Source organism: Choloepus didactylus, chromosome 5, assembly GCF_015220235.1.
Source record: "Choloepus didactylus isolate mChoDid1 chromosome 5, mChoDid1.pri, whole genome shotgun sequence".
Taxonomy (NCBI): domain Eukaryota; kingdom Metazoa; phylum Chordata; class Mammalia; order Pilosa; family Megalonychidae; genus Choloepus; species Choloepus didactylus.
The window spans coordinates 153,469,360-153,482,175 of record NC_051311.1 but is presented as its reverse complement, the minus strand read 5'-3'; the positions used below and the strand labels follow the sequence as shown (position 1 = coordinate 153,482,175).

Genomic DNA, 12,816 nt, shown 5'->3' with positions numbered 1-12,816 from the left:
GTCAGTTCTGAGAGCGGTGGCTGTCACTCATTTTTAAACTTCCCAGCACAACTGCCTATTTAAAGTATAGAAGGAAATTAATATTCCTTAAAGCAGGGAAGAGGACTGAGGGCAGTATTTCATAGTGGTTCGGAAGAGCAGGTTTAAAACCTGGTTCTACTATTTACTATCCGGGTAAGCTCAAACAAGATTTTCCAGTATCCCAGCAGAACAGACCTGGTTGCAGCCATCTGAGAGGGCTGCTGGGAAGAGTAAAACATCAGGCCTAGAAAGCAGTTAGCTCAGCTCAGCCAACACCAGCCCTTTTCTGTCTCCACTGCACATGCCTCCCAGCCCCAAACGCCACCCCCCAACACAGACTGTGACAATAAGCAGATCCTGTTTACCCAAGAAAACTGGTTTAATTGTAAGAATAGAGAGAAAGGTCAAGTCTAATGGAAACAAAACTCTGGTCCCGTCTTGGAAGCATTGCTTCCCTGTCTCACTTCTTTGGGCGGCAGCGTTTCTGGATTTCTTCGGCAAGCCCCAGGCAGTGCAGGATGCGCTTCTTTTCGGCAGCCAGGTCCTTCTCGGAGAACTGGCCCAAGAGTTTTTGGACAAATATATTTTGATCCTTCAGGAAAATGTTCTTATTGATGCCAACATTGGGCACATTCTCTAGGGACCCAGATTTGAAGTGGAAGCTTAAATGTCTGTTTCGTTTCAGGCCGGGCCCTTTCTCCTCAGTCCAGGTCAGCGGGCTGCAAAGAGGAAGGAATCATAACGTGAGTGATTGTTTTGCCCCAGGACATGAACTCCAGGGCCTCCTTGCGCCATCTTCCCTGCTGCTGGAGCGCAATGTGGTTGGGTGGTAATCCACCTCCACCAGCCTCAGAAAGGCTCATGGGCTACGGGTGATTTATGTTTCCAACTTTGCTGCCAAGCAGTGCTTGATGTCATTGTGCCATCAGGCAGGACAATTAACCCAGGGACTGTGCATGAACCCCTATTTGTTATTCAGGAGTTTTTACCCTGGGTCTCATGGATTCCTCTAAGGCTACAGGCAATCCAGCGACCACCTGAAATCGTGTGCAAACTGATTTCCGTATATATGTGCATTTCTATGGGAAAGACTTCTTTGCTTTCATCTGATTCTCCCAAAAGTCTATAACGCCAAACACATGCCGGAAAATACCAGACTCCTACTGCCAATTAACAAAGTGCCTCCACTGCCCTGTCAAATTTCTCCTCTATGCTCCTGTCTGTACTCAGAAAAATCTAAAACCCAACCAGAATAGACTCTGCTTCTCTAAACTCTCCCCTTTCTTTTCTTTCTTTATAGCAGACAAGAAGCCCTGGTATTTACTTAATAGAAAACAGAGAAAATTTCTCCTAGTTAGACTTTGACCTAAAGAAAGAAGCTTCCTTGAAAAATACAGAGAAAAATTGTACAAAATCTGTTTTTTTGTATATCCTAAAAGCAATACAGCACTGATTTATGGACTTTAAAATAAAATAAAAAAAAAATTCATAATCCTACTTGAAAAAAATCTTGTTTGAGATAATCCTTTCAAATATTTGTCTATAAGTATATGGCAGGTAAGCTTTATATAACTATAAATCATACTTTATAGTATGATTTTCCTTTATAGTAAAACAAGTTTTCATTATGCTTCTTTTGCTTATGTTACTTTAAAATATTTTTATGACCCTATAGCTATATATATATATATATATATATATATATATATATATATAGCTATTGTAATTATTTTTGCCTGCCTATCATGCATACTTTATTATTGCCAAATATTTAAGCTCTTTCCAATTTTTAATCAATATGCTTATTTTGTATTCACTATCCTCATGCTGGTAAAATGGAAGGAACAGGGCCTGGGAGTAAGTCACAGCTGGGTTTCCTGGCTAACTTGGGGACCTGGAGCTAATGATACTTGCCCCCATGGATGCGTGGGATTATGATAAAGCACAGAAAGTGCCTGGTGTGTTTCCTACGACATTCCCTTCCCGTGAACTTCCTGAGCGTTGCTGGGGAGAAACTGCAGCAGCTTGGGGCCTGAGGACAGCCTGCCTGGGTTTGAATCCTATACCACCCCTATGAACTCTGTGTCCTTGAGCAAGTTTCTTAACCTCTCTGAGCCTCAGTTTCCTAGGTGAGAATAATAATACCTATTCCACAGAGTTGGTATAAAGATTAAATGAGAAAATCCTGGTAAAGGAACTACACCCCATGCCTGCACATAGCAAGCACTCAGTAAATATTAACTAACATTACCACTTGTGAAAACAGGGATTTAAGGGAGGACTCCGATCTTGCCAGTCATTAAAAAAAAAAACTTTTAGTTTGAAATAATTTCAAACTTACAGGACAGTTGCAAAAATAATACACACTCCATGCAGAGAATTCCAACATCCCTCCCACCCAGATACCCAGATCCACCCACTTTTAACATTTGCTTTATCATTTTATCTAGCTATCCATCCATTGATCCATCCATTGATCCATCCATCCGTCTATTTTCTAAACATTTGAGAGTAGGTTCTTTATATCGTATTCCTTGAACACTTAATACTTCCATGTACATTTCCTAAGAATATTCACTTATGATTCCACCTTAAGCACAGTTATCAGGTTTAAGAAATTTAACACTGATATAAAGCCTATATTCCAGTTTTTTCATGTCCCAATAATGTCCCATTTGAGCCTCCTCCCCGCCTTGCTGGATTCTACCCTGAATTGTGTATTGCATTTAACTGTCACTGTCTTTTTAGTTGTTCTTTCATTTTTTTTTTTTTAATTGTGGGATCATATATACAACCTAAACTTTCCAATTTATAAAGCACTCTCAACATATAGTTTCGTGGGATTAATCACATTCACAATGTTGCACTACACTTGCCATCAACCATGACAAGAACTTTCCTATCACCCCAAACAGAAACCCTGCACCCATTATGCATCAAGACCCCATTCTCCTTCCACTCCTGTCCCTGGGAACCTGTATTCTACTTTGTATCTCCATAAATTTGTGTTTTCTAGTCATTTCATATAAGTAGAATAACACACTATCTGTCCCTTTGTGTTTGACTTATTTCACGCAACATAATGTCTTCAAGGTTCACCTATATTATTACATGTATCAGAACTTCATTCCTTTTTAGGTCTGAATAATATTCCATCATATGGATAGACCACATTTTGTTTATACACTCATCTGTTGATGGACACTTAGGTTGTTTCCACCTTTTGGCAATTGTGAACAATGCTGCTATGAACACTGGTATAAAAATACCTGTTCAAGTCCCTGCTTTCAGTTCTTTTGAGTTTGCTGGGTCACATAGTAGTTCTATGTTTAATTTATTTAGTTGCTAGTCCTTTTATAGGTGACATTTCAAAGTTACTCCCCACCCCCCAATCCTCTGCGTGGTTCAGCTCTACTCCACTCTGCTGTCTGAAAGTACCTATAAATTAAGGAATCGTGTCCCTTGAGACACCTGGCGGTGGCTCCTAACATGTCATGAGAAGCCTGGACAGATGGCTGCTGTAGAATGAGATAGAATCCAGGCTCCAAACGGAGATAAGCTTTGGGAGAGAAAGAGAGAGGCCCACAAATCTGAAGCATTCTTCCAATGTACAGTCAGCAGCCAAGGCTGCATTCACAGGATAAGGCTGGTTTTAATTTGTCACACACAGTGTATGAAACCTTGGGGCATGCAGACCCAGCAGGGATCAACCTGCTTGGAAGACGGCAGTTCAGCAAGCTTTCTCTTTAGGAAGTCATTAAAATGACTCATGTATGCTTAATGCTAGCCCTAGTAAGTCAAAAATTCATATTCACGTCAGGAACAAAATCCAGGAAACAGTAGTTAAATTAGTGAATAAGTAAAATTGAGGTGTCTAATCCATAATTCCAATTGTTTGGTTATGACTCAAATTGGAAAAAAAAAAAAAAAAACTGATGATTACAAATTCTGAAAAAATGTTGGTTTAACTTCATCTAAAACTATACAGTAATTCCTACATTAGTTTTAAAAGCTCATGATGCAGCAAACATTCTAGAACTGATGACAAAGATTAATTCTAATGCAGTTTTCTCATGGCTTTCTTTTGATAACGGATAAAAATAAAGTGGAAGTATTTCAACTATTCTGACCCACCCAAGAAAATTGTTCATGTCCTCCCACATAACATAGTCTTAGGATTTGAGGGAATGCAAAATGTCTTTGAAGATGTTTCCTGAGCTTCACTGTCTTCATCAGTAAAAATAATGACAATAAATACACAACTTTACCTACGTCATGGTGGTGGTGTGAGATTAAAAATGTAATCTGAAAACTGGAAAGTACTATCTGAATTTAACAAGTTATTATCATGGTGTTTGCCATTTATCCCGTTCCCTCACTGGTGTCTGCCTTTCCTGTGTGAGAACATGACTCAGCCTCTGCTACCCCCACATCGTTTCCTCACTGACTCCTACTCAAACCTCAAGACCTATCCCAGCATGCCCACCAAGAAGCTTGATCTGGCCTTTCCAAGTTCCCCTTGCCTGTGCTCCTGCAGCACCTTGAGCTGTCTTAGCACTGATTACGGGGGGCTGCAATGTCTGTGGATGGATCCGTCCATGGCTGCAATTCTGAGACACACAGGGCCAAAGTCAGAGCAGGGGCCACCACCGCCACCCACTCCCCACGTGGTATTTCCAAGTTCCACACTGATGACTTCATCTGCTGGGTCTCCACCTCTTCCTCCCTGCCTAGCAAAGAGGGAATGCCCCCAAATGTACATAGACCTGGCTTCATTTAGAGAGTCATACACTTTTCTTCCTTTCTTTTTAATATCCAATGGTCTGTTTCTTTTATTACCAGGAGATCTACCAACATGGAAACACATGTAGAAACGCTCTAAAAACTTTACTAGTCAAATAGTTTATGCAACCCAAATGCCTTTCAAGGATAATCACAAATGTGTTTTTGTTAAAAAATAAAAAAAGATTTGTATGAGAATAAGGGTCAGAACATTTTGGGAACAGCGTGATAATGTGATGGGGTGATAAAAATGATTAACAGAACTTTAAATTCTGGGCACACAGAAGGAGATGAATGTTTGCATATCTGAGAAGCAGTTCTAGTAAAATGTTAATGGCAGAATCTAGGTAGTAGGAATATGGGCATTTGCTGCAAAATTTTTTTGAATTCACTGTTACATCTGGAAATTTTCATATAAAGCAGACGAGAAAATTCAGGTCAGAGAAGCTAACTCAGTTTCTGTTACTAGCTCTGACATTAGCTACTTACATGACTTAGACAATCTACTGGAATTGTGCAAGCCTCTGTTTACTTTCTGGCAAGATGGGCCCAGGTTTGCCTTGTTCACCTTACAGGGCTGCTGTGAGGGTGAAACGGGGCTCCCTCAGTGAAATGGGAGCACCTGGCCCGTCTGAGACGCAGATGGCCCTCCTGGCAGTGAGCAGGGGTCCCTCGGGGCTCCGGTGTGGACTCACCCCCATCCCCAGAGCAGTCTCCCTCTGGTCCCTCGTGACTTACCTTTTGTTCTCCGTCTCCAAGCCCACGGTCATTTTGACATACCGATCCTCCTTGCGCTCTTCCAAAGTTGCAGACACGAGAGAGAGCTCCCCAAAAAGGGAGACCAGCCAGGTCAGGCGCGAGATGCCACTGAATGCGGGGAAGCCAAACCATTCTTCTTCCAGGGGGCTGGCTGCGGGGATCACAAACAGTGGGAACCGGCCTTGAGGGGCTGGAGGGGGCAGAGCCGGCGGGGCTGGGGGTGGGGGTAGAGGGATGGGGGCAGGTCAGGTAGACGCCACCTCGTCTCGGGGTGGGTGTGCAAGAAGACCAAGAATGCTGATGAAAAACCACGTGGCTAAATTTAACTTCTCTCTTAAAAGCGTCTCCCTTTTTTTCTGGTTTGTTAAATTCAGGTTTGTTAGTAAAATTAAATTAAAACATTTAATAGATAAACCTATAATGTTTATTATGTTTAATAAATTACTTAACTAAATAAACATTTAGTAAATTAAAAGATATGTCCTATCAATCAAGACATATAGGATAATGTTTCAGGCTAATTATATATATGTATATGTGCATGTTGTATATATGCATACGTGTGTGTGTATATATGCATATGTATATATGCATAGATATACATATAATATATATGTATATATGCATAAACATGTATGGGCATATATACATGCATATCCTCTTCAGTTAATGATTTAAAGTAGTCTTGAAAAGAGGTAGGAAGAATCAAGGTATTTTAATTTCTCAAGTCACTATTCTAATAAATACTATATAATTCTGTACATAAATGTCAGTGAGGTGAAGCATCCTGATAAGTGTGATGATAATATCATTCAGCTATTTCAAGATCATCAAAGTTTATACAGTGTTAATGTTTTCTTAGTCTTTTCATAATTTTCTGTACTTTTGTACACTCAAAAGAGCATCTGTTTGAGAAATCAGTTTGGTCAAGAAGCTGCTCTCCTCTGTCCTCAGCACAAATTTTAATGAGAGCTTAAATTTAAAAGACCTCAGACCGAGGGGCACAGAGATGGAGACGGAGGTGCCCGCCCGCCCTTCAGGGAAGGCTGTGTGTACTGGAAACAGGAAAGAGAAAACAAGCACCCATGGGGGCACTGTGGACACAGGCCGCTCCCCAGGAGACCTTGGGACAAGCGGGATCAACTTCCTTCCCTCCTGGGGTGGCGTGGGGTGGGGAAGTGTGTCTAACCATCTGGTACAGTGTGGGGAGAAGAAAAGGTTAGGCCTATTCACAAGAAAACCTCCACACTGGAAAATACCGGTAAAATCAGGATGACTAGGAAAGTAGTGGCACCGCTTAATCTTGCTCAGATTTCTATTCCAAGAGCAGATTATTCTCCTGAACTCAGCTGACACTGCACATAATAGGATAATAAATTAATGCCTGAGACTTGAAGGTAAAACAAACAAAGAAAAATTTAAAAGACCTCATATCTGCTACGGTGCTCTATAAACCAAACATTTCTTAAAACTTTGATAATGATTTAAATCAATACATAATTAATGATTAGCCTGTTCTAAAAAGAATAGCAAGTTATAAATAAAGGCAAACCAAAACCAGGCATCTAATGGTTTGAACTCAGTTTGTACTCATTAGGACCTAAGTGTCAAATTTACAGAAGGAAGAAGGATCCCTCTGGCTGGGTTCCCATCTTCTGTAGTTCTTGGACAGAGTTCTGTGAGGCCATTAGAAGTTCAAACCATGTAGAGAGAGCCGAGCTCAAAGCTGGCTTTGACATATAATTGCTGTGGCAAGTCTTTGCAACTCTTAATCTCTCTAAGCTTCAGCTTCTTCATCTGTGTAATGGGCGTAATAAACACTCACCTTATAGGACTGCCATTATCAATTAGAATATGAAAATGCATGTCATATACTTGACACAGTTCCTAGTACAGAGTCATGGTAGCTATTATTATTTGTTGAGAAAACTCTCATTATGTCATTGTTTTAAAGGAGGAAGATGGATTTCAAAACGGTCCAGTGAGAGTCCATTGTATTTTCTGGTAACTCACAAACAGGTGGGTGGTTTTACCACTCACCAAGGAGAAGCCAGGCCAGGGTCTCTTTTCTCTAATGAAAGCCCCCAGGAAAGGTAGCCCCAGCACTCCAGGGCATAGCCAGAAAGGCCGCGAGAGCAGGAGGCACAGGAGCCTCATTTCCCACTGCAAATGGAACTGCACCAAGATGACCAACATAAAGCAAGCAGCCGAAAATGTGTAGACTGTACACTGTGGCCACAGTGCATGTCCTTGTAACTTGCTAGGGGAGGAGACAGGCCATGCCTATCCAATTTGTTTCTCAAAAAGAAGTATAAAAGTGTTTTTATATCTGAGCACCCATCTCCCAGTATTTTTTTTTAAGGTTTTATGTACAACTTCCAGGGGGAAAGTTATCTCCAACTTATTAGGATTTCATAAGAGAAAATCTGCCTAATAGACTGGGACAGAAGCATAAATATGCTTGGGGTTTCTTATACCCTTTTTACCCGCGGTCTACCAAGGAAATGAATCTCATTTGAGGGAAGAATGAAAATAGGTATTCTTACTGGTCAGTGAAGCATGAGGAAATTTAATTAAATTGGTCCTGACTCAGAGAGTCTTCAGCAGCATTGACTCTAAACTCAGGCCCTGGAAAGCTAGGACAGACCCAGCTGGCCTTTTTGCCTCACCAGTCACCTGTGACCTGCAGTCCCACTTGCAACTGACCTGTGAAGAGAAGAGATCCTTTCAGGAGGTCTTTTCCCACCACTTCTTTTTTCAGGAATGCAAACTCCTCCATCAAGAGTTCAACATGTTCCTCATGTAGGATTTTTCCTGTCATGAAAAAATTGAAAAAGTCAATGTGACGTCGGTGTAGTTGTGTATCCTGTAGTGTCTTTATGTACTCTGTAGCCTCTGCTTCTCCTCCTCCGCAGAGATGGATGCAGCACACTGAAGGCCCTGGGCACGTGGCCAGGACAACACCCCAACACCTTCCCACACCTCCACAGAAGGTGCCAGCTCTAAGCTTACGACAGTAATCAGGCTCTAAGACAGAACGATGGCATCCGCCTGTCCCTACAGGCAAGATGAGAGAAGGGCCTGGGGACCAGCCAAGTGTTAGCTTCTGTTCTAGACAGAAGGGGGCAGCCCAGCCTAAAAAACTTAAGAAACCTGGAGTAGAAAAGGGATTGTCAGGACTGAATGAGGAGAGCAAAAATCAGACTCTTCATTTCCAAGAGCGGAGTGACCAGATGATTTTGAAAAGATTCATGATTGGAGAGAGGATAAAAGTCTTAATATCCATAACTAACATTTTGGATTCAGACAAATTGAAATTGGGTGCCGCCTGGCAGCATGTGATGTGCAGAACACGGCAGCACTTCTGTGATATTCCCACTGAAGATGCATACTCCAAATCTAATCATGAAGAAACATCAGACAAACCCAAATGGGACCTTCTACAAAATAACTGACCTATAATCATCCTAAATGTCAAGGTTATAAAAGTGAAGGAAAGACTGAGGAACTGTCCAGAGTGAAGGAGACGAAAAATGACCTCTCAACCAAAGACAATATGTGATTCTGAACTGAATCCTTTTGCTTTTAAGAACGTTATTAGAACAAATGGTGATATGTGAATGGGGTCTGAGGATTAGGTGGTAGGAATATGTCAAGGTTAATTTCCTTGTATTGAGGGTTGTATCGTGGTTATACAGGAGAATGTTCTTGTTTGTGGGAAGTACATGTGAAAGGATCTGGAGATGATGGGGCGTCAAGGCCAGCAATTCATTCCCAAATAACTCAAGAAAAAATAGTTCTTTGTATAGTATTTACTACTTTTATGTAAGTTTGAGATCATTTCAAGATAATCTTTAAAACAAACAAAGTTACAGCAACAAAAATATGAGAGCAGATCAGAAATATCAGTCATGGATTATGAAAACACGTGATAACTTCTTAGAGGAAATAAAAGGGCAACTTAATCAAGTTGACTTTACTTCCAGCTCCTCATTTCCTTCAAACACATATTTTAACAGCAGTCTGACATAGCAGTATATATTACTTGGATTCATCTTTCAAAATACTGTGTTTTCCCCCATCATAGGAGTAATAAGTATGTTAGAAATTTGGGGGAGGGGAATTAGAAAGAAGAAATAAAATTTCCCACACATGATTCTATTTACCAGGGAGAACTGCTGCTAACACATATTGACGTATTTCCTTCTAGCCCTTCTGTTGTGAATTCTTTTCCATAGTTGTGATTACACAGTAGATATAAATCATATAATTTTTATTTTTAAAAGTACAAATAAAATTTAATTGTCATTGTAGGAAATTAGGATATTTGGAAGAGTATTAAAAAAAAATAAAACCACTGAGAATTCTGCCAGCATTATAATCGCCATTAATATTTTGCTTTATCTGATTTGCTTTTTTGTTCGCATATCTGTGATCATGATGTTTCTACTGATGTTTAAGCAATACAGGATGGTCTCAGATCCTAGCAGAGGGATAATCTGAAGAGAAGTCTGGTTAACAGATAATCTATGTCTCTGACTGGAAAAAGGCACTAGGGAATTTTCTGGAGTAATAAGTTCTATATTTTGAATGGAATGATAGTTACCTGGGTGTATATTTTGTTAAAATTCATTGAATGCTGCACTTAAAATCCCTGCATTTTATTAGATGCAAATTATATCATGATTTTCAAAAAGGCTCAGGGCTTAGGCCATTCAATATGTTATTCAGATGAATAACGTGTAACAGAACCATTATTCAAGTTTCTTCAATGGACTCTGTGTTGGTCAGTTCAGAGCTGCTTTTGTAGAGGAAAAGAAACATTTCTTGGAAATTCTCATGCCAAACGGTTCTGGCTTTGGAACTAGTTTAACCACTGATGCAAGTGCTAGAGGAAATTTGCACCACTTATTGTTTTGAAAGCGTGAAACATGGCAACGTGCTTCCTAATTTTAAGTAGAGATCAGAAGCAGAGGAAAAGCAGGTCCCGCACTGTCCTGGGCTGCCAACTGATTCCTTTTATGTGAGTGTGTCTTAACTTTATGATAAGAAAAAATATGATTTTCTTGTTCCATTTGTGATATTTAAAATGCAGAAGGTACCCTTACCCAAGCACTAGTAAATTATATGATATAGAATGCTGGGACTGTTTTCTGTGGCTCCCGGGGCAAAAATGTTGGGTCATGGTTCTTAGGAAATTCTTTTCTATATGAAGTCAAGATCTCCATCTCTATAATTCTACCCCTTACCAACTGGAACAAAAATAATGTGAATCTATTTTTTCTTCCTGTGGAGGGCTTTTAATATATCTGAAGACAGCTATCAGATCTATCAGATTGCAATTTGGTCTTTTCTTCCTTAAATCTAATTTAAACTTCTTTAGGTTTGTTTGCATAGTCATTGTTATGCTACTGGACCCGTCTTATTTGCCTAAATTACGTGTAACTTTCACCATCCTAAATGACGTACCATTTTGTTTGTAGAGTTGAATAAGGTTATTGCTTCCTGGGCTCTAGACACTGCACTTACCTTTTCAATTCACTTTCAGCAGGTAAGCTGAGAACATCTGACAATGCGAGCCCCTCAAGGACAGGGCCATCTTTTTGTATCCCTAGTGCTGAGCAACATAGCTCACCCACATTAGTAACTGCCAGGTAAAAGCTGCTTAATCAGTATGTCTAGAATGAATGATGAATATCGTCCTAGAGGTCAAAGGTCAATTTATCGATAAGGGCTTTTTTCCTGTTAAAGTCATTCATGATCTGTATGTATCCACCCAGATTATGCATGCTTAAGGGACTAATACCAAGGTGCCAAAATAACAATGGCCCTTGGCATTTTGTTTCTCATTAAAAAAAAAGATTAAAGTTGATAATTTATTACAACTTCCTTAGTTTTTACCTAATGTCCTTTCTCTGTTCCAGGATCCTATTAAGGATACAGTTACTAAATATTAAATGTCACTACCTCCAAGAGTTTCTAGGGGAATTAAAGAACATAACTTAAATGAAGCACTTAGCAAAGATCCCAGGTTCCTGGCATATACTAAATATTTAATAAATAGTTCTTCCTCTTGAGAAACAAAGAAACCTCCATAGCACTTATATAAGTCAACCAATTACTCTGATTTGGGCATTTTTATGTTAGCCAATGTAAATATTGCATGAATAAAATCAAAATAATATCATGACACTAGCATAATACTGGCAAAAAAGAGGCTAGTGCTAGGCCTCAAACATGAATTTGTAAATTCCTACCCACCCCACCCCCCACCCTTTCCCCTTGTCTCCCCACTCCGGCTACCCCCTCCCACCATTGACAGGCCACTGCCATTTGCCTGTGATATGGAGAGTGGGGAGGGGGTTGGGAGCCCACAGGTACACCCACAGATCTTGAGGAGGCCAAGGCAACCTATCTGAAACAGGGGTTCAGATGACACCCCAGAAATCCCAGAGAAGGAATAGAGGCTGTGTTCCAGACAGACATACGTCACCTTTCTGCTCGGCCAGCTCCCAGAGTTCCTGAGCTGCTGCCCTGGACAGAGTCATGGGGTATTCCACAAGGACATGCTTGCTGGCCTCAAGGAACTGCCTTTGGAAAAAGAGATAAAAATAGGGAAAGTACATTTCAAATAAGTGTCACTAAAGTGCCTTGCTTCAAATGCACCTGAGTCTAAAAGTCTGTCAAACTACACCCCTGTGTGTGCAGATGTTTCATGAAGGAATGGGGTAGGAGTCAACTGTAGAGGATATGAAGGAAGACTTATACCTCACATTCATTATTATCTGCTATTCCACTGAGATAATAACTTTCTAGTTATGCATTCATTTGAACATTCCTTCACCCATTCATTTATTCACTTAACGCAGTACCATTTACCAGTACTCTGGAGGAGAAACAAAAACTGTTAATAGGTTAACAGATAAATGATAGCTATAAATAAAGACCACAAAACCCATGGCTGCTAGCTCAATCTGAGGTCATCCGAAAAGATTCCACTAAACACATCTGAACTGGGTCTTGAAGTATGAGTAGGAGTTTTCCAGATGCAACGGGATGAAGGCTATTTCACTTTGAGAAGCATGTTCAGGGCTTTTGGTAGGTCTTTAAACGTTTGGGGAATGGTGCGAAATTCAGTAGGGAATGGAGGGCAACGAGGTTGGGAAGCAGGTGGGAGCCTCACTGTGAAGGACCTAGAATGCTGTGCCCGGGAGTTTGGAATTTATTCTATAGATAGGAGGGTACAAACATTCG

General features: G+C 40.4%; 1 protein-coding gene across 3 annotated transcripts in view; it reads right to left on the bottom strand.

Annotated features, from left to right (window-relative positions):
* Positions 1–376: 376 nt before the first annotated feature.
* The window catches only part of BLVRA (biliverdin reductase A), a 74,377-nt gene continuing 61,937 nt past the window's right edge, over positions 377–12,816 (bottom strand). For all 3 annotated transcript variants that reach the window (XM_037837153.1, XM_037837155.1, XM_037837154.1), the window contains exons 5-8: positions 12,056–12,153; positions 8,269–8,376; positions 5,542–5,713; positions 377–740 (exon numbers count right to left, since the gene is read on the bottom strand). In XM_037837153.1, coding sequence (XP_037693081.1) covers positions 482–740; positions 5,542–5,713; positions 8,269–8,376; positions 12,056–12,153 — 637 coding nt within the window. In that variant the 3' untranslated portion in view covers positions 377–481. The remainder of the gene's footprint in view (positions 741–5,541; positions 5,714–8,268; positions 8,377–12,055; positions 12,154–12,816) is intronic.